General features: G+C 41.6%; 1 protein-coding gene and 1 long non-coding RNA gene across 24 annotated transcripts; one reads left to right on the forward strand and one right to left on the reverse strand.

Moving 5' to 3' along the window:
- Positions 1-6: 6 nt before the first annotated feature.
- BIRC2 (baculoviral IAP repeat containing 2) lies at positions 7-15,169 on the reverse strand. 22 transcript variants are annotated; one of them, XM_088668365.1, is made up of 9 exons: positions 14,913-15,169; positions 9,276-10,045; positions 9,052-9,151; positions 8,227-8,305; positions 5,289-5,334; positions 3,615-3,857; positions 1,890-2,141; positions 1,621-1,662; positions 7-767 (listed from the first exon to the last, which is right to left on the reverse strand). In XM_088668365.1, the coding sequence occupies exons 2-9, from the start codon at positions 10,042-10,044 to the stop codon at positions 574-576; spliced, it is 1,725 nt and encodes a 574-aa protein (XP_088524491.1). In that variant the 5' UTR covers position 10,045; positions 14,913-15,169; the 3' UTR covers positions 7-573. The 22 variants fall into 22 exon arrangements, with proteins under 22 accessions (XP_088524491.1, XP_088524492.1, XP_034970913.1 ...); XM_088668366.1 differs by having other exon boundaries at positions 14,847-15,169; XM_035115022.3 differs by having other exon boundaries at positions 9,276-10,174; positions 14,847-15,164.
- Positions 15,170-15,233: 64 nt separating this feature from the next.
- LOC132592014 (uncharacterized) lies at positions 15,234-22,015 on the forward strand. 2 transcript variants are annotated; one of them, XR_015949712.1, is made up of 2 exons: positions 15,234-15,384; positions 21,340-22,015. It is a non-coding gene; the product is annotated as an uncharacterized LOC132592014 (long non-coding RNA). The 2 variants fall into 2 exon arrangements; XR_009557513.2 differs by having other exon boundaries at positions 15,249-15,867.
- Positions 22,016-26,378: the final 4,363 nt, after the last annotated feature.

Consider the following 26,378-nt stretch of genomic DNA (forward strand, 5'->3'; position numbering starts at 1 on the left):
CTTAAATAACTTTTACTATTAAGTTTATTTCACAAAGAATTTTTTAACATTATAGGATCATATATAAAGCAACGTAGCATAAGCCTTTTGCACTGCACCTTGGTGGTATATAATTTGTCCTATGACCAACTCAAGCAATTCCTGCATAGGTGCTTCAATGACCAAACTTTTGCTCATAATTCAGTTAGTTATCAGGGATGGGGAACCTGCAACTTCCTGGGAGCCATTAGACGCCAGCTCCCCACTCACAGCCAGCAGGGCCTATGGCTAAGGTTAATGGGAGCTGCGCTAAAACAACATATGGTAAAGCTTCAGGTTCCTCAAATGTGGTCTATATAGAATACATTTTAGACTAACCAGTTATACGTGTTAGAAAGCTTCCCAATAGGTTAACAAATAATCAACAGCTACTTTTGTGAACCACAAACTGTAACACACCCTGCAAGGTTGCTCACCCCCATCTTTAGTAACATTTGGTTCCAAGGCACTATGGAGCTAGACTGGATTAGCAATCCATTCATTTGAGACACAATAACTGTGAGGATCTTGCTGATGAAACTCATTTTATGCCCTTCATGAAAGAAATGTCCGCACTGTACCCTTGATTGTCCCTCTGCATATAGGGCATTTTCTAAGGGAAGGGGCACATTCTTTACACACAACTAAGTGGCCACATGGGATGAAGACAATGGACACTTCCTTGTCCATGCAAACTTTGCATGTTCTCTCTTCTTGCAATCGTCTCAGCTGTTCTTCCATGGGCAGGCCTGCAGGGGAGAAAATGTGTTATATATGTTCTGAACTGCTATATTTTACAATACAAAGAAATACCACGGTTTCCAAGCCTCTCCCACTCCACCCCCAAAACTCCCTTTTCTTTTTCTGCATCCACCAATACATGTTGGAGTTATTCTAACTGATGAAGAGACTTCAAAAATCAGAGCTACTATATATAGTTTTCCTGGTGTATATGCCCAAAGGTATACCCATTCAGAAACTGCTCGCAAAAATGAGTCAAAAAGCAAATGGGAAGGTGTGCTTCATGATACTATTCTCGCAACAAATGTGAAGGTGGCATTTCCTATAGGGGAAAAAGGTGGAGGCTCCAGATAACAAACTACCAGGGATGTGCAGAAGGCAAGTTTCCATTTCATTCTTGTTACAAGACGACTGGAATTTACTCACAATCATGGCACCTGCCCAGACTTCTTAAACTGTGATTTCAAACTGCAGAAGTAGGAAAACGTTTATACAGTGGAACCTTGGTTTTCGAACATCTCAGAAGTCAAACGTTTTGGGTTTCGAACGCCGAAAACCCGGAAGTAACTGCTTCAGTTTTTGAATGCTTTTCAGAAGCCGAATGTGCCATGCGGCTTCCATATTGAGTTTTCCGGACGTAAATGCTTCCGGAAATGCATGCTTCAGTTTTCAAACATTTCAGAAGTCGAACTGTCTTCTGGAACAGATTGCATTCGAAAACAGAGGTACCACTGTATATGGTGCTTCTTTATACCAAGTATCTGAAACTCATTAAAATGCGAGTTTTAAAATTTATTTTTATAAGCAATCCATATTATTTCAAATGGTGCCCAATGCTATTTTAGTGAATTCAGTTTTTACCTGAAACATCTTCTGTCTGAATATAAGGCATTTTCTTCTCCTCTAAAAAAAAATAAAAAAAAATAGTTCTGTTCAATAAACTTAAGATTTCCTGCAAGCAATAAGCTGCCATACTAATCGACAGGGTTCTATGATTTCCGGCATACAATACTTAAAGCAAGGCCAATGAACTCTATTACTGCTCTGAATTATAACATGCTAAGGCTGTCATCTCTCATAGAAGTGGCAATTAGATGTTAACCAGCACATTCTTTTCTCACCGAACTCACCAAACAAGTCTTTGTATAAAACAGAATCACACTCTTGTAAACCATTTCTGAATATGTTTGCAGCTGTGTTTCCTTTCACCAAGATGGTATCAATCAGTTCTCTTGCTTGCAGTGGTGTCTGTGTTTTTTGTTTAATAACATGGTATTCAACTTCAGTTATTACTTTGGATGTTAATAAACTTTCAAGGATAGGAAGCACACATGTCAAGCGCTGAAACAATGCATTTCGGTTCTTTCTGATTAAGGACAGATCTAAAACATAAATAATGAAAAATGATTATAGTTCAATTTGTTTAGCATTGGAAGATTTAAGGAGAAATTTTGAAATCACAAGAGGGTGGGGGAGAATGGAATTAAAAATAATTTATGCTTCTGAAACAAGTTTAGGTATGATAAAGAAAATACAACATTTCAACGTTCACAAAGCCTGCAGGTCTTCCTCCCCAGCCTTCCCTCACCTGAAAAAAGAATGTCCCAAAAGATTGGAAGAAAGTTGAATTATGCTTTAAGAACAATTTTCTTATGTGTTAACTTAGCATATAGAAGAGTATACTGTCTGGGTGTACTGATAAAATGGATTGGGAGTGAATGCGGACAAAGCATTTGCATTGTATCATATTTACCTAGCTAGCCTATTTTGGACCAACTGAAGTTTCCAGGCCATTTTAAAAGGCAGCCCCACATTTAATAAATTACAATAATCCAACTATGAGGTTACCAGAGCATGGATAACTGTAGCAAGGTTCTATCCAAATAGGGCTGACACTGGCAAATCAGTGAAAAGGCACTCCAAGAGCACTTCAAGTTATGAGTCTGCTTCTTTACGGTTAGTACAATGCCATCCAAAGACTGATCACTACCTAATTGGGGAAACCAACCACCAAACAACAGTACCTCCAACTTGCCTGAACTGAGTTTCATTTAGGTCCTATGCAGAAACACTGATGGAACTGGATATACCGTATTTTTCCGTGTATTGGACGAGATTTTTCGACTCAAAAATCACATAAAAAAACTGGGGTCGTCCAATACATGGATAGTGGCATGGCGGGGGGGGGGGGAGAGAAGCGGCACACCGCCAGCCATTCGGTTGGCAGGAGTGCAGCTTCCCTCGATGCCGCAGAGAGCGGGGAGCGATCTGAGGGGTGTTTCCTGTCCACAGCTGGGGGGGGGAGGGGGAGAAACTGTGTGCCGCCAGACAGCTCTCTGACGTGCGTGCAAATTCACCTGATGCCGCTGCGTGGCAGCATCGGGAGAGATTGCGCTCCTGCAAACCGGATGGCTGGAGGGAGCACAAATTCACCCAATGCTGTTGTGCATGGGAAACAATCTAGGGAGTGTTTCCTGCCCACAGCCGTGTGTGGGGAGAGGCTCAACAACTTTGGGTCATCTCCCCTCATTTTCTTTAAATTTAGTCTCCCAAAATTGGGGGGGGGGTTTTCCTTATACAAGGGGGCGTCTTATAGATGGAAAAGTACGGTATTTAGCCCAGAGGTTGACAGGAGAAACAGTAACACAATTCAATACCTGATGGATTGTCATCCAGCAACCCTAGATGGCAGGACTAGATCTAATGAAAGCAATTTGATAATGGAATCCTTGAGGGCTGTGGGCTCTTCCCTTCTGGGAGTCTTCCAAGTGGAAGCTGGGAAGCCATATTTCAAGGATGATTATGAAGAGAATGAAGCAACATACCAGATTCTATCACTAGAGCTTTTTACATACCTGATGTCACTTCCTCTGCTTGCACCACCTTCTCTTCTTCATTCATCTCATCTCCTGCAGCAATGAGGTCGGACACAAGATCATTTACAGATTTATAATTCTCTCCGGTTGTTAATATTTTACTCTGAACAGTCTGCTTGACTAGTCTTTTGCTGAATCCCATCTCCAAGGCAGCTTCAACCACTGGGGTTTTCATCATGATTGCATCTTCTGAAGCATTCTCACCAGGATCAAAATGAATAACTGCTCAGAGAAAAATTCATGGCATTGCTCATTAGATCCATATGGCTTTTGAAGAATATGCTTACAATTTAAATTAAAACAGAGAATAAGATCATGTCTACATCAGGTTCCATGTCTAACATTGAAAAGATCTTTGCTTTACTCTTATACAAATTAGCTTTTTCACACAAGCTGCTTATGGATGTGAATATATTAAACTGTCTTATACTAAGTCAGACCATGGATATATTTAGATTAGCAGTGACTGAGAACAGAAATCAAAAATCTCAGCAAAGGCTTTTCTGAATTTTACTATCAGCGACCCTTTTGACTAAACATACCAGGGACTGAATCTGGAACTGTAGGCACACAAAGAATGTGCTCACCTACAAAGCAATGAGACCCCCCCTTCAGAAACGTACAGACCTATATCTTGCTGTAATAGGCAAGAACCAGCCTGTTTCTACTCCATAAGTAGAATCACTAACCAACTTACTTGGTAGGATGTTTGCAAGTACAGCAGCTGATATAGGAACTATGCTTGACAGCAACACTAATTAATTCATTAGCTGTATTTGGAAAAGCAGCTTTTTAAAGTCCAGAGCAAGCTATCAAACAAATATTTCTAGCCTCTATTATACAGTCTCCATAAGCGATCTTGGCTTTCTCCAACTTAGGTCAGATCAATTCACAGGATGATACCTAATGTTGATCATATTCAAGTCCATTGATTTCAGTGGGTTTACCCTGAGTGTAACTTATTTGGATCACCCACAGTAATTTCAAAGCTATCCACAATAATTTTTTGCACCACTAGGGGGCCGCTATGAAAATGTTGAGAGAGGTTTTGCCAGCAATCTCAATGAAGACCTTAAGAAGAAAACGACAGTCTTCTCTGAGTGTGCATTTTCAGGAACTGCTCATTGAGTTTGGGGTTTTTTTAAAAAGTGTTTGCCATTGCTGCTGTTCTCATTTTTTGCAGTTATTTATTATACTTGTTGTAAGCTACTCTTAAAGGTCCAATTACAGGTGGAAGAGCAGGAAAAGTTATTCACTATGTTCTTGCCAAGTTGTGGCAAGATATGAACTGATTAATAATAATAATAATAATAATAATAATAATTTATTATTTATACCCCGCCCATCTGGCTCGGTTTCTCCAGCCACTCTGGGCAGCTTCCAACAGAATACTGTATTAAAAACAGTGCATCAACATTCCACTTAGTAAGCAATGCAATGCAAATGAGAATAGGACAAACAGAAGTCTCCTCATTTTGAGAGTACAATACCAAGTGACAAAAAGTTATAAGTTGCTTTGTACGACACAATACTTCTAGCTAATTGATTAAAACCTGATGGTGTTATGTGTTTTTGGTATTCCCTATTTAACAAACAGTGCTTTCATATTCCAAGTATCCATACCAACTTAAATGTCTTGTAGAAAATACTTACTTGGATCAACATTTTCATCCACTGGTGTATCTGAAGTGGATAACAGCTACAAAACACAGAAAGTGTGTTTTAAAATGAATTTAATTTTTGTGTATCAAAACAGCAGTGAATACAAGAAGTTTGCCAAAATTTAAACCACTTAAACAGTCACCCTAAACATCTGCATGCACTCTGTCCTGAACACCACACCAATGTTCTTGTTAGACACTTTGAGGGCTGAACTGTTGCTGTCACAATATATTGTCACTGCTTGTGGCTCCTATATGCAATTTTGTTAGCTGCAGTGAGCACAGTAATAAATCACACGTCAAGCAGTTTGCTCAACTAGCCACTTAGTCACTCAAACTATCTTAGGAAACCATCACAGTTGCCTTGTGAAATTGACGAGTTTCTACTGAATCATAGAAAACTAAGGTGCTCTCTAAAAGACCACACCCTTTGCCCTTGTCATTTAATCAAGTTACATGGTACAAGTCACACCTTTATTTGTAGCCACTTTCAGCATGCCTAACACTTGGTTGGCTTTTATGTGATTAGGGCTGGGGTCGGCAACCCGCGGCTCCGGAGCCGCATGCGGCTCCTTAACAGCTTTGCCGTGGCTCCGGGGGCGCTGCGCTGGCCAGCCCGCCCGCCGCCCGGTGCTCTGTCCGCCTCGCGCTCTGGCTTTTCTTGAGCGCGAGGCTAACTGCCGTTCTAAGTGAGAAAGCGTGAGCCAGGCAGCTCTCTGCCCCTGCCTGGCTCACACAGCCTCTTTAACCCTATCGGGGCTTCCCACTCGCCGGCTCCGAAATGGTGGACTTGCCGAGGCTGGAAGAGTTGGGTGGCGGAGGCACGGATAGCCCAGCCCTGATGGGGTTAAAGAGACACGCTTGCTGGGAAAGAGAGAGACAGGCGCGGCTGCGAGAAAGGGCAGCTTTTGAGGAGCCGCTGAAATGGTGTTGCTGCTGCTGCTGCTGCTGCCGCCTCTCCTGCTCGGGAGGCGGAGGTGGGGACGAGCGGGAGAGGTGTGTAAGGGGTGGGGGCTTGTCTCTTTCCTAGGAGGGAAAGAGGGATAGGAGGGTGGTCGAGTGCTCTTGGTTCGCTTTACGTATTTATGAGTTCTGTGTAGCAGAGGGGAGCTGGCACTGGAATTTTGTGAATCGGTTAAAATCTCAATTTTATATTAATTGTTAAAGTAAAGCCTCCTTGCTGGCTGCTTTTTGTTGATCAGTCCATTGTAACATCAGCGGGTTTGGAATGCACACCTATTGTCTTATCTGATCTCTCCCAATTGAGAGTGTCAATTGAAAGTGTAAACCCATAGCACCTTTGAAGTCCGGAGCTGAAAAAGGGGTTTCCTCAGTCTTAGAGTCCCATATGTTACTCATTCATAAAATGTATAAGGTCCTTTTTCCTCCCCCCTTTTGATGACAGGACGGAGGAAATAACAATTAAATGTTGGGGTGTTTTGACCTTTTGTTTGAATGATAAAAAAGTGGTTTCCTTTAACAAGATCTACCATTTGAAGTGTATTTCACAGGATGCAAGGCTGTTTTCCAATCCAAACCTGATAGTGACTTTTCTCTTTTATTTTCTCTTTCCACCCCTTTCCCCATGCTTCTCTCTCTTTCCCCACACTCCTCCTCCCCCCAAATTCCTTTTAGGATTTTCAGTTTTCGCCTCACTCCCCCCCCTCACGGTGTTTCCCTATCAAACTGGTCCTCCTTTTCTTCTATCCCCCATCCTCATTGCATCCTTCTTCTCTCTGCCCCCCTTTGCCACACACACACACACACACACACAGAGAGAGAGAGAGAGAGAGAGAGAGAGAGAGAGAGAGAGAGAGAGAGAGAGAGAGAGACTTTGTTTGTCCCCCTGCCCCCTTTCCTCGCATGTCAGAACTGGAGCTTGAATAAGTTCTTCTTTCTGCTCTGCTACAATATAAACCTACCCTTCACATTCTTGAGCACTGTTCTTTCATTCACCCCCCTTTTTTGCTTGCTTCTGTTCTATAGCTGCAATATCAGCTCTCTCCCCCTTCAATATATACTTCAATACAATAAATCTCTTGCTGATTGGTGCTGATTCAAAGTCTCTTGGAGGGCACCAGGTTGACAAAGGCTGCTTTACACAGCTGTGACAGTATTAATGCAACAGGATTTTAAAAATAAAAGGGGGGGAGGTTCACAACTCAGTGGTAGAACACATGCTTTGTACACAGAAAGTCCCAGGTTCAGTCAGAATCATAGATGGCACGACTATAGAATCATAGAGTTGGAAGGGACCCTGAAGACATCTAGTCCAACCCCCTGCAATGCAGGAATTCAGAGACCACTCAGATAACTTTTTTAAAAAATGTGGATCTTGAATTGAAGTTGTGCCCTGCAAAGTAACACTTACCATACATCTTGCATTGCTAGTCTTTCCAGCCTGAATTTGTAATAGCAAATATCTGCCTCTCATCTCAGCTTGCCATGCAGCTGATGAAATGGTTCATGAAAGCCACAGTCTTGTGGTACTTTAACGACTACCAGTGCATGTATAGATTTGCTTCTCTAAAAAATTTTGTTTATGATTTTTGTTTTACAGTAATTTATTTTTATATAAGTACGGTAGTTCTTAACTTTTTTGTTTCTCACATTGAGGAGCTTGTTTTGAAGCTGAAAAGCAGGCTATAAAACAATTAAAAATAAGAAAAACCTCAGGTGTGAAAATATGCAGTGTTATGTTTGTTTTAAATGTTGCAATGGTTTTGCGGCTCCCAGTTTTTTTTTCCCCTTCAGAAGCGGGTCCAAGTGGCTCTTTTTGTCTTAAAGGTTGCAGACCCCTGGATTAGGGGGAAGAAATTAAAATTAAAGGTTCTTCTAGAGAGCTTAGTTTGAAAGTGTCCAACTTAAAAATCTATGAGGTATTACACAAGAATACTGCTGAAATGAGAGCAAAGTAGTCGTTTGAATACCTGTTCAAGAAGATGGGGGAATCTTACTTGAATCTGATGGACAAACTCTTGTCCTTTCATATGCCGCAGGTACTCACATCTAGAAGATAAAATGCAGTGTTTCAATTCTAATATACAGATTGTACATTGCTCCAGATCAGGCATCCCCAAACTGCGGCCCTCCAGATGTTTTGGCCTACAACTCCCATGATCCCTAGCTAACAGGACCAGTGGTCGGGGAAGATGGGAATTGTAGTCCAAAACATCGGGAGGGCCGAAGTTTGGGGATGCCTGCTCCAGATACATGCAGACTGAAGTGCCTCAGATAAGCCGTATGCATGCCCAGTTCTAAATGTTCACTTTCAAAGTGGAGTTTGTAATCTGGCATGGCAACTCCTCCAGATACATAACATACTAACAGAGAATCTGCTCCGTTTAAACCAAGGTCGGTCAACCTATGACCCAAAGGTCACATGCAGCCCTCAATCTAATTTCATGTGGGTAGGGGAAAGTCTGGATGGAATAAGCAGAGGAAATATGGAGGGAGAAATGAGAAGGGTGCAGAGAAAGCCTTCTGAGAACGATCAGTTCAGTCCCCTGCAAAAACTATCTAGTCACTCCCTGGCAGCCCACTTGGCAGGGGGGAAAAGAGAATAGAATATAGTCTGCTCACTGTTAGCATTTGCCCCCAACAGATTGCCCCAAGGGCAGTACAACTCTCAGCAGGAAAAACAACAACACTCCTCTTAAAATAGATCTCTTTGGGATACTAGTTTTGCCTTTCAGTTCCAAATATATTAAGATTAGGACCATAATTGCTACTATTTCAAAGATGTTTAGATGTACCTTGGAAACCATTTAGCATGTTCTACCCATGGATCATCCCCCGACTCCCAACACCTGAGTCCACCATCACAGCAGAAACATTTAACATCATCATTGCGACCTGAAGAGGGGAGGGGAAAAACAGTTTATATAATATTTTTTAAGATACATTCAGCAGTCACTGATTAAACAGTTCAAAAAAATTAAATAGAGTCGAAGTGACCAAAAATAGGCAGCTTTCTTACCCACATAATAGAAGCCGGCATCCGCAAGCCGCGGTGGCTGAACTGGAACTGCAGCTGGCCAGCTTTTGAAAGTGCTGAGGCGCATTACGTAGGTTTGCATGCTCATATTGGAGACTGTGAAACTGGTCTGGTCACGCATTTGTTCCACAAAAGGGCAATTTGGAAAGTGCCTCCGATGTTCCGACATGGCATTATCCTTAGGCTCCCAGTTGCTCAGTTGACCACCACAGGCAAAACAAGCCACCCTGTCCACAGGCCCAATGTAATAAAATCCAGCTTTTGCCAAAGAAGATGGTGACAGAAATGTCAGTGGCCATGACTCAAAAGTGTGCAGTCTGACTTCTTCTGTGCTCATTGCATAATTGACTGTTTTAGGTCTCAAATGGGACAAGTCTTCAACTGCCCTGGATGTGACTGGATCAGGAGGAAAGCTTGAAAAGCTTCCACTGATATAACCAATTTGATCCATATTTGCTGCTGGTGTCGGGGAATGTGAAGAAGAAAGGCCAAAGGCAGTTGGAGGTGAAAAGGCAGAATTAAATGATGAACCAAGATTGTTCAATGGAGTCAAACTCTTAACAAAGTTGCAACTAGGGTAGAGTTGCTTATGCTTGTCCAGAGCCTTGTCACCATTTTTCCAGTTATCCAACATCAAGCCACAACTAAAACATTTTACTTTGTCTTTCACACCAGTGTAATAGAAACCAGCACGGGCGAGACTCCTTTCAGATACAGGTACATTCCGAGGGAAAGTCGAAAAGGTAGACATCCTGTAGAGTTCACATGACAGATCGTACGTCAGTTCACTTACATCACTGCTATTCCTCAGTTTGGACGGGAATGAATCATATATGTTCATGACGATGAAATAAGATAGGAGAATGGGACGAGTCTGAAGCCTGGGAGATAGTTTTGTGCAAATCTGATTAACTTCCAGGCCATAATAAAATAAAAACCTGAAAGCAAAACATTGCATGCAATTTCTTTATAAAGTATCTCTTTCATTCAATACTTTCATCTTTCTGGCTAAACATTTGTTCTCTTTTTCAAAATGCACACTTCCTTAGAACACTGAAGTTCCTTCTTCCTTACAAGTGCTAATGTTCCCCTTCTTATAATGGAAGAAGCGAGGAAGCCTTAAAAATAAAGCGTCATGAGGAAAACTCAATATTCAGCCCCATAGCCTATAAACTTGGACATGAGTCCCACCCAAATCAAAGAAAGTCCAAATAAAGTAACTTAGCGCCAGGCTGCAGCATTAGTTTCCAAATCCTGTTACTATGTAGAAAATAATAGTGCAGAAATGTAGGGTATTAAGGAAAAGTGGAATCTGTAGTTGGCTACATACGCTTAGAAACCTTTTCCCCTTAAAAATCAGATTAAACCAGGAATGTATGGGTTGTACCCAACTAAGTTTTACTTAGAGTAGACCCACTGAAATGAGTGGATGCAAATCTCCACTGATTTCAGTGGTTCTACTCTGAATATGACAAATATAGGATGCCACCCTGTGTTTTGAAACTTTAGTACATAAATACATCTGCTCCCTCTTAAGATTAGTTTAATTCTTGGCAATAAGATATTCAAGGATTTCCCCTCAAATACATCAATGACGTTTTGGAACTATTAAGCTAAGGGTGATCTCTGCCAACCACTATTGCTCTCGCCCTGGACACCAACAAGCTTTAATCAGCCCTGGAACATTTTCTTTCCTTATGTTGTTGCTGAAGTTTAATAGCATAATTTTAACCAGGTTGCTTTAATATTATTAGAAGTTTATTGTGTTTAACATAATTATATTGCTTAGGAGAGGAAAAATGAAACGTCAGATGAAGAGCTGTATAGAAATTTAATAAATAATAATAATACTCATTAGCTAAAATATTTAGGCAAGTCATGTTTACTGAGCAGTAGATGCTCTCCTTAATAAAAGCAAAAATAATTTTAGTATTTATGCACAAAACTATCTCCCAGACTTCAGACTCAAGTCCCTTTTAAGGGGCTTAGGCAGCCATATTACAATATTGGGTCCACAAGGAGAAACAGTAAATGTAATGTGTGATAAACACAAGGTTACCAAGACCTGCATGAAGAGAAAAAGATATATGAGCTTCTTTTAAAAAGTTACAGTATACTGTGTGTGTACACAGTTGTAAAGCACTACAAATATTTAATGGCAATAAACTTCACTTCACAGTTATATTTTTAGCCAGTCTAATAACCTGTCTATGCCAACTGTTAGAATGGACTGGTGTTGAACTGAAGCCAATTTAGCCCACAAAGCATCATTTGTGCCTATACTGAAAGACCATAAAGGAATCAGTGTTGACACCACTGATGTAGAGTTGAGCAGTTCAGGTTAGCTGCAAATCTCTCAGAATGGCACTGGGGGGGGGGGAATCAACTGTACACAAGAGGCCATGTATGAAGGCTCCCATAAGTTGATATTCACCTGCACATAGGAAGCATTCATATCTGCCAATCTGTAAGCTTTCTAAGTAGGGATTTTCATGTGGAAAGCAAGGCATCCTCTGAAAGCTTACTGACATTGAGGTCAATGCTTCCAATTGCGCAGTGTATTTAACCATTTCAAAAGTTGTTCTGGAATTGACTGCAGATTACTACAGGTATTATTATACCAAAATTATTTTGGTTCACAGTGCTTTGGTCACAATCAATCAATACTTTTCAGAATTCCATCTAGTTCTCTTTTGCATGCTAGAGCATATAGTACAAAATTATGCATTTGATTGTGCTTAACATGTGACTTTTTATACACAGACTTTCCATCTAGGAAAGTGCCTGTGCTGCATGATGTATCATACACCACCATGGAGTGAACACATGCATATTTATATCCAGGGCAAAAAGAGATCTCAAGTTCACAGTTCTTCAGAACTCAGAAAATAGCATTTCTGAAGTATGGGAACACAGAAAACTAATGAGTTAATTAGAAAACTAAACAATCTGTTTAGTAGTATCTAAATGAGCTAGCAGCCGTAATATTAAGTGCATCTCAGCTACTGCCTCTTTGGAGGAGCTAAAGCATATTTTAAGTGCCTGATGTAGGAAGGCATCCATAATACTCAAGTCTTGCACTTCTACACTTTCTGAGTAATTAGCAAATCATTTTAACATAACAATACACCATTAGCTGTCAGCAGGGATCAATTTTTCCCTATGACAGACAACTCTAAGATTATGTCAGACTTTCAAAAAATAAATGGCACTTTGGATTTTTAGCATCTTCAAATAAAGTTATTTTTTTTATTTCCTATGAATCTGTCTGTGGTAGTCTAGATAAAATTCCATACTCAAATGTATTAAATTACAGACCCTTATTAGCCTATTCCATTATTTGACACCATAAGGCTAGCACATGTACTGTGGCATAACCTTTCATACATACATCAGATGTTTGAAGAGCCAACTTCAGAGGATAGGTATATAAAGCACAGAGTATGTGAAGAAAAAAAGGTATATTAAAAATCAAACAAGGTGAGGTCAAAAAGAGAAAAGTTACAAGGGATGATTTACAGAATACAAAATGAGATCTAGACATAAACAATAAAAGATCCAGAATGTCTAAATCAGTGATGAGCTGACAGTAAAAGATGAACAGCACACATTAATACCCACAGTGGGGCTTACAATAACAGAGATATGGCAAGTCTATCAAGTAACCCTGGCTGTGCTACAAGTACATACCTATGTGCCTATAATGTGCCTATAGTATCCTACTATTCTACCTCTGGGTATAGGGTGGTATCTAAATTCAATAAATAAATAAAATAAAATTTTAAGACGTTTAAGTATACTCAGCTGAACTAAAATGGAGCAGCAGTCTAGGATATAAAAGAGCACCTATTTATTAGACTTGCGCTGCAGGATTGCAAAATAACAGTGTAGTCCACATAGGTCAAAGGAACATCAAACAAAAGGATCAAAGGTCTGGTGTGAGCAAATGGAAAACTACAAGTGTGAGGCCATTACAGGAGGAATGAATAAAATGTCAATAGACTGTGCTAGATGACAATGAGGAGAAACAATAGTTACATTCCAAAAGTAATAACTAAAGGGAACAGTGGAATCAAAGTACCAGCAAAGTTTAGTAGGTTTAGTAGCAGTTGTTAAAGCAGGATGGAAATGAAGTGATAAGGTACCCATCATCTACTGCTATCTTCATGTCCTGCTCTGACCACTGGAAGAGCATCTGGCTGGCTGCTGTTATAAACAGAATGCTGAACTTTGATAGACCCAGAGTCTGAAGTGCTTGGTCATCCCTTGATTTTATCAGTTGCTCCCATCAGCTGATAATGTGAACATGTGGCTCTGATATAGGCTGCATACCACTCTATTTAGCATTAGCACATCAATTTCTTTTCATCTCTGAATCCAGCTGTCACATCAATATTAGTCTCCAATTTATGTCTTCCACTTTCATGTCCCATTCCTAGTAATTCTCCCTAGTCTACACAGAAACATAAAACCGCATTCAAACTGTTCTAGGAAACTCTGCAGTTCCTAGGAAGGTTATCATTAACTGCAGACAAACTTCTCAGAAAAGAAACTTGACCACATCTAACTAGCATTTTCCTGCAATGTACAGCAACTGCAGGAAGAGAGGCTATGTCCTAAGACCGTAGCCTTCAAATGACTGCCCAATTGCTAATAATCTCATTCTGTTTGTACACTGCTTTGAGGGGGGGAGGGCTTTTTAAACAATATAGCAGCATATAAATTATATTAAATATAAAAATAAATAAATGTTCAAGTTAATTTTGTAAGCTAACTTTGAGGTGACTCAACAAAATAGTAAGCTCAGCCCTTACATAATATGCTTACTCACCTTTAACCTGCTGTGCTCTATGAGGCTTTGCTCAATGGGCAGAGTGAAGACTGCAGTCCCGCTCCCTCTTTCTCTCTCTCCATCAACTGCCGTGCAATGCCGATTTGTCAACTTTGTGGCTAAGCTGTGCTGCTTTTATTTCGCACACACACCCCAAAAATGCACGCCACGCCTGTTTTGATCGCGGCACTTACGAGTCCTCCTCCTACGAGCCTAAAGTTTCAACTCCCCGCCCGGTTTAAATCGCGATGGTTGGCAGTGGCCCGATTTTTTTTTTTAATTCGCTTACGAACGTTTTAAGCAGCTGCGTGTGTGTGTTAAAAGTAAAACTGCTAACCGCCGAGTCCATCGCCTTAATTCTTTTTGCAAAAGGCTTTGAGGTTCCTCCGTTTAAAGCTCAAGCGGCACAAAGAGATACAGTATAGGCATTGTTCTGCAATTAAATCGAATTTCGCATTTTTAAGCCCTGGGACCGTCGCGTGAATGAAGGGCGAGCTACAGATGATGATGATGATGATAGTAGTAGTAGTAATGTATAGTTATAACAATATAATAATAATAATAACAGCACTAGTACCGGTATACTATTATACAGCAATATTATTAGTATGTTGTTATACAGCAATATTACTAGTATATTGTTATACAGAAATAACGTATAAAAGTAATAATAAAAATGATAGCAGCAGCAGTAACAAAGTGTAAAACACACACACACATACCCCACAAACGCCCTCCAGCAGCGGCGGCACAATAAGGCCCGACCCCGACCCCTCGGCTCCACTTACCGCCAGGCCCTCCCAGGCGGACTTGGAAGTCTCCGCCGGCCGCCTCCCGGCCCCTATATACCGGGGGAGGGTGGGAAAGGGAAGTTCACGAAACAAGAGAAGCGGAAAGAACCAGGAGACCGAACGGGGCCCGCCCCAAAGGAGGGAGGGGAAATAACTCGAGAACGGAAATTCCTGTCATCAATCGCGGTCGTCTCCTCCTCCACAGGCCTCGGGTTTCTTCCACAAACGGAAAGAGGGCAAAAGCCCCTCGCAGCAGAACTAGCCGGGTTCTGCGGCCGTTGCGGCGCATGCGCGGTTAAGCGCCCTGCGCGAGGACGGCCTGTTTTAATAGTTACCCGGATCCGAGGGAGGAGCGATGGCGGCAACAGCGGCGGCGTCCTGGGTCATTGACAGGAGCTGAAGCGACGCCTGCCCGCAGCAGCGTCCCCTCCGGTGGACGCAGGGCCTTTCCACACGACGCTTGGCGGCGGTGTGTGGGGGTTTATTTATTTATTTAGCCTTCACGTTATGTTTTGCTTCGCTTGCTAGTAGTGCCTGAGTGCTGCGGCGTTTGTAACGGGAACGCGGTTTAGGCGAGGAGGCGTTCCGTTTCCGAGGGGAGTCTTTTATTTATCGGAAGCCGTTTATGGGGGAGCGCTGTCGGGCCGGGATCGAATGGCCCTCCGCAGAGCCGGCCCAAGACCTTTTGCCACCTGAGGCAGCCTCCTCCGCCCCTCCGCCAGGGAAGAAGCGAGGAACGGAGATGGACTTCGGGACCCTGCGGACCCTGCCGCCTGAGGCAGTCGCCGCCTCACCTTGTCTCGTGGGTGGGCCGGCCCTGATGCCCAGTCACGTTTAAAGACAATAGAAGCCATAGTAAGGAAGGGGAAAGCAGTTGATGTTGCCCATCATGAGTGAGCAGCTGGACGGCAGACTCCGCAGCCAATGCAGGTTACACAATTCCCCCTCCGTGGTGAGATATACCCTGCTTCTCTGTGGATCGCAGTTGCTGTTTCTGCATTTCTGTCTAGACATAGAGGAATACAGGAAGCTGCCTTGTACAGTGTCAGACCTGTTGAGCATAGCTGCCAAGTTATCCCCTTTTTAAAGGGAAATTCCCTTATGCTGAATAGGCTTCCTCGGGAGAAAAGGGAAAACTTGGCAGCTATGCTGTTGAGGCATCTAACTCAGGGTCGTTCTGCATTACTGGCAACTGCTTTCCCCTTGGGGTTTCAGGCAAGGGAACATTCCCAGCCCTGCTTTGGAGTTTCTGCGTGCAAAGCAGATGCTCTGCCCCTGAGCTGTGGCCTTTCCAAAATGTATAATGTGGAAGTCTTTTCCACTTTCTTTTGGTCATAGGTTTCCTCTTTTTTGTGTGTGTACCGGTAGTTCGAGGCTGAATTCCAGTATTATCAGGATGAGGAATCTGTGGCCCTCCAGAGTCAGTTGAATTGGGAGCATTACCTTCAGGCTGCAAGGCTAGTGGTCAGGAATGATGGGATTTAAGAGTCCAGCAACATCTGTTGGGACACAAATTCCTCACCCTAAGTGCATCTGGTCCCATTGAAAGCAGGGTGGTTTACTTCTGAATAGACATACTGCACTGTAATTCTTTTGGGGGGAAGGGAGGTGTATGTGTGCTAAATTAAGGTTGGCAATGCACAGGGGAGGACCACAGGTTGTTATGAGAGACAAGAAAAACAAATACAGTGTAACACTCTTGCACCTGTACTATTTTCCCTTCCCCTTCAGAGATTCAAAGTATATTTTATTAATTAAGGCTAACTGCGCTCAACCTTGTTGAGTGTAAACCCCTACTGAGTAAGCATGCATAGGATTGGGCTATCCGATTCTCAAAGTGAAGGACAAGACTCAAGAGTGGACACTTGCAGGGATGAAGTGGGAGGTGATCTGCTGCTTTTAGGAGATAAGGAAGCAGTTGGCCTAGTCATGTAGCGTCATCCTGCTAATGGTGCAAGGGTCTTTCTGGAACCTAGAATCCCCTGCACACTGCAATCAGCCTTCCTGCTATTCTGTCGGCAGCCTTGAAGCAAGGTCATTGCTCTGTGTGGGTTGCAAAACTCTTTGCCAAGTTGCAGCATACCTGAAAAAACAGTTGCCTGAATTCTATATATGCCCAAACGCATGAGGTTTACATATGAAGACGTGCAGTTGTTAATTTTGTGTGTCCGTGGCATAACTGGAGGAAGGAGAGGCAGGGGGAGGACTCTATGGATGTAATGCTCCTAGGCAACAGTGATTATGTACATGGACGGGATAGCTCAACCTTGACAGGTGCAACCTGTGTATTTCTTGGTGCAGTTCAAAAATCTGTAGTTGTAAATCATTGTAATAACAAGATAGTCATTACAATATTTTTTATTTATTCTGTGCTCAAAGACATTTCATTCTCAATAATCCCAACAACCTTGTAATGTACGGTAGGCCAGTGTTACTGTCTGCATGTTATAGATGGGATGGGGCTTACAGTGAAAAAGTGGCTTACATATGGCTGCACAGTGAGTTCATGTGAAATTTTCCTTTCAGAAAATTTCCAGTACTGTATGGGAAAAGAAACTGAGAAGATTTCGGGTGCATACTGTACAGTGAAAATCTGTCACTGCTACATAGTAATAACAAGGAATGGGGGAAATTCAATTGATCATAGAAAGTAAACACCATTATTTCTTTTAAATCAATGCAAATTAATCTTGTACCAGCTTGGCAGTATTTGCCAAGGACATTAGGTACTTTTTGTCTAGGGGAAACCCAGCTGAACTATATTTTCACTTCACATGACCTTTTACGAAAGGGGGAATTCCACTCGCTGAATTATTTCCTGTGTGTCATGCCCTTCTGGCAGACAGCCAGGTTTGCGTTTTCTCTTTTACAATGCTGAAGATTTGTTTGAAATGACATACAAAAAGATTGTATTGACTACCAAAAGTTACTTTTTAATAAAATTCTGGACTCTCCCCAGTTTTCCCTTATCCCTTTGGTTTCACAATCATTTTTTCTTCCTTCAGTATCTGACTTCATGGGGTTTTATATATTCAACAGTGAAAAGTTTATTTAAGAGCTCTCATGCTAGTTGCGAATTATTGTTTATTTCAATTTCATACTTCCCCTTTATAAGGCCCAAGAGTGGGTTACAGTAATTTTAAAATGCAATATTTTAATTGTTGCTGCTAATAATAATAATAATAATAATTTATTACTTATACCCCGCCCATCTGGCTGAGTTTCCCCAGCCACTCTGGGCGGCTTCCAACAGAACATTAAAATGCAATAATCTATTAAACATTAAAAGCTTCCCTAAACAGCGCTGCCTTCAGATGTCTTCTAAAAATCTGGTAGCTGTTTTTCTCTTTGACATCTGGTGGGTGTTCCACAGGGCGGGTGCCACTACCGAGAAGGCCCTCTGCCTGGACCTCAATGTCCGGGCAGAACGATGGGGGTGAAGACGCTCCTTCAGGTATACTGAACCAAGGCCGTTTAGGGCTTTAAAGGTCAGCACCAACACTTTGAATTGTGCTCGGAAATGTATTGGGAGCTGGGTGTTCCAATTGTCCTAACACCTGCCAAAGCAGATTTCTGCAAATTCCCCAACGACTGATATTGGGACCTGTGCTGTTGTTATTTATGTTTTTTTTTACTATCCTTCAAATTTTAATGCATCTATAGGATGTAGTCTGAGATAAATCACCCATTTCTCAGCCCATATTGCCAGGAAGCCTAGGAGAGGGAAAAGAGAGTTTTGCTGCCATGTAGTGAACTTTAATCCTTCTGGCAGTGTCAGTCCTTATCCCCCCCCCCCCAAAAAAAAACACCAAACCCATAAGGAAAATTTTGATCAACAATAAACCTTTTAATAGGATCACTGTGAAATATCAAAATGACAAATCCAGTAAAATAGAAAAAGCAATCTTGTGAGTAGATATTTTAGACAAAGTTTCTTTTGCATGTAAGATTTGGGGGAAATTCCATGACAGAGCTCAATGTAGGTAAATGATTATAATTGTGTATTTTTAAAATCATTAAATAAGTCACATTTTTAAAAGGCAATGATTCTGTATAGATAATTAAAATCACAATGTAATTTCTTGTATAAATATGTGGCTATTAATCTGACACTGATACTTGAGGCCAAATCCCATCTCTCTTTAAAATACAGACAGTAGGTTTGCCCAACTCACATGTACCTAAGACATGACTTAAACATTCTTTCATAGATAATGAAGTAGCAGATTTCAAGTGTCTAGCCAATTCACTATTTGTAGATTCAAAGGTTTAGAATAAGTGGCCTTTCAAAAATTTGATGAGCTTCTTCAGTATTGCCTAATAACAATTTCTGTAAATAATTTACTACTCCGTAGTCCCAGCACCAATAGAGTGCTATTGTAACTGTACCTAAGCCTAAGTAAAACTAACCAACCTGGTACCTAGTGGTGTAACATGGTCACAGTTATATGCCTCAGTCAGTAGGATAGCTGTTGCATTCTGCACCAGCTGCAGCTTCTAGGACAGCCTCACAGGGTAATCTAGTCCAGAGGTGACCAGTGCATTTCTGTCCAGGGATGATTATAGTTGTGTATCAAAGCAGCCAAGTATGGTAGAAAATGCTCCTTGCCACTGAGGCCACCTCCCGTGGCAATGATGAGTCCAGGAGCACCCCCACACTATGTACTTGCTCCTTTAGAGAGAAGTGCTGCCCCATTTCTGAAGGAATTACCCAATTCCTGGAAAGAGAACCACAGAACCTAAGAGACCTACATTGGCTCCTAGTACCTTTCCGAGCACAATTCAAAGTGTTGGCGCTGACCTTTAAAGCCCTAAATGGCCTCGGTCCTATATACCTGAAGGAGCGTCTCCACCACCATTGTTCAGCCCAGACACTGAGATCCAGCGCCGAGGGCCTTCTGGCGGTTCCCTCACTGCGAGAAGCAAAGCTACAGGGAACCAGGGCCTTCCATCGGAGGTCAGGGAGATGAACAACTACCTGACATTTAGAAAACACCTAAAGGCAGCCCTGTTTAGGGAAGTTTTTAATCTGTGATATTTTAAAGTATTTTTGTATTTGTTGGAAGCCGCCCAGAGTGGCGGGGGAAACCCATCCAGATGGGCGGGGTAAGGTAAAGGTAAAGGGACCCCTGACCATTAGGTCCAGTCGTGACCGACTCTGGGGTTGCGTGCTCATCTCGCATTATTGGCCGAGGGAGCCGGCGTATAGCTTCCAGGTCATGTGGCCAGCATGACAAAGCCGCTTCTGGCAAACCAGAGCAGCACATGGAAACGCCGTTTACCTTTCCGCTGTAGCGGTTCCTATTTATCTACTTGCATTTTGACGTGCTTTCGAACTGCTAGGTTGGCAGGAGCTGGGACCAAGCAACGGGAGCTCACCCCATCACAGGGATTCGAACCGCCGACCTTCTGATCAGCAAGCCCTAGGCTCAGTGGTTTAACCACAGCGCCACCTGGGTCCCCCACAGCGCCATAAACCACAACCCACAGGACCTCCACCTTTTTGGGATTTAGCTTCAGCTAATCTGTCTTCCATTGCATCCAGGCTCTGGTCCAGAACTTGTACAACCTCACCTGACTCAGATGGAAGAGAGAAATAGAGCTGAGTGTCATCAGTATATCAATGGCACCATGTTCTAATTCCCCTAATGGCCCCTCCTAGTGGTTTCATATAGATGTTAAACACCATTGGGAACAAAATGACATTTTGTGATACCCTAGGACCTATAGTGTAACTGCCAGGGGCCTGACATAGACTCACCCAGCACCACTCTGGAACTGACCCAGTGGGTAGGAGTGGAACAAATGTATAACAGTGGCATGCCTCCAGCTACCAACTCATGGAGTCAGTCCAGTAATAGCCCATGGTCAGTGGTATCAAAAGCTGCTAAGGGAGCAAGCAAAAGCAACAGGGTCACACATGGTGCTGTACAGAAAAGGAAGAAACAAAGGAAAAGGAAATGTAACTTTTAACGTCATTGCTGTGAGTTCCAGTTAAATGACTGGCAGAAAACCATGCACCCTACATTTCTTGCTAGGAAGCAACTTTGTCATTTTATTTATTTGAAATATTTATAAACTCAACATATAACAGTACTGTATACAACAACAAGAAAATATAAGGCAAAACAAACTGTTTCCAAGGAGGAATTTGATACTATCTGCACACTGATTCATCCTTTTGAGCAGGCACCCCCAAACTTCGTCCCTCCAGATGTTTTGGACTACAATTCCCATCATCCCTGACCACTGGTCCTGTTAGCTAGGGATCATGGGAGTTGTAGGCCAAAACATCTGGAGGGCCGCAGTTTGGGGATGCCTGCTTTTGAGAAAGCTCGCAGAAATAGAACTTTTAGCATCCAGTGGAAGGTCTACCGTGTTGGAAATTGTCTAATTTCAAAATGCTCTGTGTTTCACAACGCAGGTGCCACTGAACTGAAGGCGCAACCACCATTGAATCTCTGGCACGGCACAAGAAAGACCTCCTTAGATGACCACGGTAAACAGGCAGGCATAGAAGGGGTAAAGCAATCTCACATCCTGGTCCCAAGTTATGTAGGGCTTTATACATTAGCAGTAAGACCTTACATTTGGTCCAGTAACATAGTGGCAGCTAGTGAAGTTTAGTGCTGATGTTATGTGTTGACAGACAGCAACCCTGGCTGCAGGGGCAGCCCGAGACCTCACTTATTTCACAAAATCACTAAGGAGGTGCCTGCACATTTTGCCCCCATAAGTTAGGACACTTTTTTTTTTAAAAAAAAGAAAGCTCAGGGTCTGGGGCACCTGCCCTGGCTCACTAATGTACCGTAAGTCTTCATGGATGTCAGGATGACAACCCCTGCCTTAAAATGATGTTTTCATTCTCTTTGATTAGTCAATGCTTGCTTCAGATGTCTTGTAAAGATTTATTGCTTTTTGCCCAGACTACCTGACTCATAAGATTTGTCCCTGTTGCTACTGATTTAATCTTCATTACTGATCTTTATGGTGTATCTTTTTTTTAATGTTGCATTTTTTTGTTTACCATGTAGAGATTTTTTAAATATTAAGCAGTTTGGAAATGCTTTTAAATAAATAAATAATCTATATTTACTCTCTGTGCCAGTATTGGTCTGTTTTACTGGATTCAGTGTCATGTTTGTGCATATGGTTTTTTTTTGTTTTTAAATTTCATTTAAATAAAACAATGAATATAATAAAGACTAACAAATATAATAAACAAGCAAACATGCAAGTCCATATGCCTAGAACAGCCACCTCTCAGGTATGTTTGGTCCAGCCTCCCAAAATCCAGTGTTGCTTTCATGTTACCTGTGTAACAAATGGCTATCCTTATCTGTGGTCTCTGTACCTGTGCAGAGTAGGCTTAAAAAAATTCTAGAGTTTTATCCAGGAAATAGATGCCTCAAATAGCTGTCCTTATTCTTTTAAACATATATATATATATATATATATATATATATATATATATATATATATATATATACACACACACACACACACACACACACATGATTCTAGTCCATACTGTTGCAGAGGACAGTTTTAAAGCATGCTTGTAATGTTTCTAAGAAAAGACCTCTGGGTAGGAATTCTAGGGAGTCAGTTATTTTGCCTTTTCAGTTTTTGAATTTCTTTCCAGGGTGTAATTTGTGCCACAGCAAACGAGATTAGGGATAGAACTGTTTATTCCTGGGGTGTCGTTCTAGAAAATGTAAAGCAATAAGTGATTTAGGCTGTAGCCAAGGGCATGCTTCCTAATACAGTAGCATTAAGACACGTGACAAATAGGACAGCATCATACAAATTTGCATAAGGACTCCATGGTTGTGCATTAGCCATTCTCACTGGTTGCAGAAGGGGAGGCGGGGATACCATAATGATTAGTCTCGTCCACATAGTCTCACAAGTATTTGCTGCCCACCCAAAAGGTCATTAGATGCAGATTTAGGAATTTTTCCATTACATGTCTTGCAGTGCAAGTCAAATCCTCCCACACAAATCAACCCCAGGCACAAATTTTACATTGTTTTCTGCTTCCTCAACTGGTAGTGGGGAAATTCTTGTGGATAAATATTAAGTAATATATAAAGAAACTGGAAATGAATAGTGTGTGTTTTGAGTTTCCTGAGATGACTAAACATTCATGCTTATGTTAAGAAATGACCCTCAAATTTAAAATAGTGCATTATTATTTTATATTTCTGAATTAAGATTTTGTGCCAAAGTGATGGTCCTTCTAGACTAAATGTCCATTTATTCCTTCTCTCTGTTTCCTGCTACTTAACAAATTCCTGATCCACAAGATGATATCTCTTCATATCCCTTAACTGCTAAGCTTACTCAGGAGTCCTTGATAAGGACCAAGTAAACTGTGTCAGCTAAATCATCTCTATTTATATGCTTGTTGACACTTTCAAAGAACTTGTAATAGGTTTGGGAAATAGGGCTTGCTTTTGCAGAAGCCATGCCTGTTCTGCTTCAACAATATTTTTTTTTACGTGTTTAGTTATTTTATATTTAAATACACGTTCCACCCGTTTTCCCTAGACGGACGTTAAGCTAACCTGTAATTTCCAGGACCCCCAAATAGATCCCTTTTAAAAAGGGGATGCAAGTGGCGCTGTGGTCTAAACCACTGAGCCTCTTACGCTTGTCGATTGGAAGGGTGACAGTTCAAATCCATGCGACAGGGTGAGCTCTATTGCTCTGTCCCAGCTTCTGCCAACCTAGCAGTTCAAAAACATATCCGTGCAAGTAGATGAATAGGTACTGCTGCAGCGGGAAGGTAAGCAGCATTTCCGTGTGCTCTGGCACTCATGGTGGCACCAGTAGCAGTTTAGTCATTCTGGCCACATGACCCGGAAAGCTGTCTGTGGACAAACACCAGCTCCCTCAGCCTGAAAAGCGAGATAAGCGCTGCACCCCATAGTTGCCTTTGACTGGACTTAACTGTCCAGTGGTCCTTTACCTTACCTTTGTTACCCCTTTTGAATATTGGTATTGCTTTGGCTACTTTCCAGTTCTCTAGTATGGAGGCTGATCTGGGAGAGGAGTTACATATTTTTGTTTTAAAAGTTCTTTGATAATTTTGGGGGTGATGCCATCTAGACCTGGCGATTTCTCAGTTTTTATTTTGTCTATTAGGCCAAGAGCTTCATCTCTTGTGAGCTTCATCTCTGCCTCAATTCCTCAGATTCCCCTCCTGCAAAAATTAATTCAGTTAGTTGTGAAGACAGAGGCAAAATTTTTGTTAAGCTCCTCTGCAAAGTCCTTTAGCACAGGTTTGACTCCCTTATCATCCAAAGGTCCAACTACCTCCATTGACTGTCTCCTGCTTCTTTTTTGCATCTGTCTGTCTCAAAAGAGACAATGGAGTGCGCTTCTAGAAATGAAGTCAGACCACTGCATTAACAGCACCAAACTGACCTCCCTGGGGTCCAAAGGAAAACAGAGCAATACATTTGGTACTAGCTTGGTTGCAGGAAGGAGGTGTGCAAGGCACCATCCAACTGTCTTAAGGACTCCTCTCTGGATTTGTGTAGGCCTGTAGGGTTTACTTCTTAGCCTTTTCTTGTGAAGATATCCCACAAGACAGTGGAGGGGAAGGTCTCCTGCTACTAGCATATTTAATGAACATCTTGTTGTTGTTCTTAATGTGGTTCTGCTCTCTTTTTTAAAAGATGTATAGGACCAGTCTTTTTTAAAAAACAACAACTATATGCCATGGGGAAAATTAACACCTGCAGACAAAGAGGGATACTATATTTATTTATGTTTATTCATAGGGATTTGAGCAAATACATCCTTACCTAGGTTTAACCTCACAACACTCTTGTGAGGAACATAAACTGTGGGGTCTATGCTGTGAGCCTGAGCTTGGGTCTCCTGTAATCCACACGTGGCATACTGTAGCTTTCATGGCAACAAATGAAGGTGATAATGGGTGCTAAAAGCTTTCTCTGGACTTTTTGATGAGCAAACACTGACTTCGCCTAAAATTTATTTTGACTAAGTGGAAATTATTTGGTCTACTGTCTCCTCCCTCATCAAAGTTAATCAAAGCTGATAAGTGTATTTTTAGTGAACTGTTGTGAAGCATATCAATTACAGCCTTCTCAATGTTAACAGTTTCATTACATTTTAAAAGCAATACAAACTGTCCCTGCAGCTTAAACATGTTTGTAGGTAGTTTTTGTTCAACAGTGAATAGGTTTCCTTAATAATAGATTTTTAAAAATTGACAGGAAAATTATATCATGCAGGAAATGTATGACAAACATAAGGCAGATTTATACATTTTCCAGACGCCTTCCTTCCATGACATTTAACAATATACGGTAAGTAGATGGTGATGTCACTGTGGAACTGGGTTGGGAAAGGGAACTGAATACACAATTGCATCCTGCCCATTTCAAGCCACACCTATACAGACCCATCCACATCATTCAGGAAATTGTGTTTCATAAAAGGACTGCATGACACTTCCACGTTCAGCTAATGGGACAAAAAGTGCATGTGGGCAAAAAGGATGGCATTGGTAAAATGTTAATTGATTAATCTGGTAATCAGTTTTGCAGATCTAGTATACATATAGATGTGGCAGTGAAAATCCACAGTAATGATTCCTCTGCATATTCTGCATGTCTACAATAGCATTGATTTAATAATCCACCCAAGGAAATAAGTGAACCAAATGCCATCCGTTAGTTTCGTTTCACAAATAATGACTTCAGGCTGAGGAGAAAATGAAACTGGGCTAGCATGATGTAATCAGTTCAAGACACAGAAAAGAAATGCTGGTGTTGAATCAAGGCAATTCTTTCCCCTTTCTCTGTGGTTTAAGTCATTCTAAAACGGCTGCTTACAAAAGGGCCGCCATTCAATTGATGTAGGGATTCGATTCTATGTGGCGAAATGCCCCAGAGCTTTTTGAGTAAACCTTCAGTAATAGATCCAAGTAACAAGATAAGTACATATTTCTACATAAAGTGTGTAATATTTCTTTGTGGTTATACTTAAAAGACACATGCAGAGAGAATGCTCTATAGCTTCCCCTTGTTACATCAGTAATAAAATAGGGTTCGGTTGGTGGTTTCCTCCTGTATAGTAGAACAAATGTCAGATACCTTAATGCTAAGTCAACAAAGATAGCCACATCCTTATCCATGATAACTATGACTGGGAAATTGCTCTCAGCACAGAAATGTACATGCATACTTGACCATGTGGAAGAAAAACTGCAACCTTTGTATGTTGCTGACCTCATCGCTCATAAGGTTTTTGCATCTGACTTTAGAAAATGCAAACTGAAAACTTGATAAGCTGTTGAAAGTCTCTTGAGCCAGGCTTGGATACAAACAGCACTGGCTCATAAAACCCTACTTCAAAGGAGAGGCAAGCTTCTAAATCCCCTGAAATCTTTGCTTCAGGTAAAAATCCAAGCTAGAGAAGGATTCA

This window comes from Zootoca vivipara, chromosome 4 (genome assembly GCF_965207765.1).
Source record: "Zootoca vivipara chromosome 4, rZooViv2.hap1.1, whole genome shotgun sequence".
Classification (NCBI taxonomy): Eukaryota; Metazoa; Chordata; class Lepidosauria; order Squamata; family Lacertidae; genus Zootoca; species Zootoca vivipara.

What these genes read in the sequence shown, in the direction of transcription:
- BIRC2 (XM_035115012.3), bottom strand. Translation starts at nt 10,251, where the DNA reads ATGCAATGTTTTGCTTTCAGGTTTTTATTTTATTATGGCCTGGAAGTT. An exon ending in TGCCGGCTTCTATTATGTGG is followed by an intron (nt 9,152 to 9,275) that starts GTAAGAAAGCTG and finishes TCCCCTCTTCAG; the next exon opens with GTCGCAATGATGATGTTAAA. An exon ending in TTTATACAAAGACTTGTTTG is followed by an intron (nt 1,663 to 1,889) that starts GTGAGTTCGGTG and finishes ATTTTTTTTTAG; the next exon opens with AGGAGAAGAAAATGCCTTAT.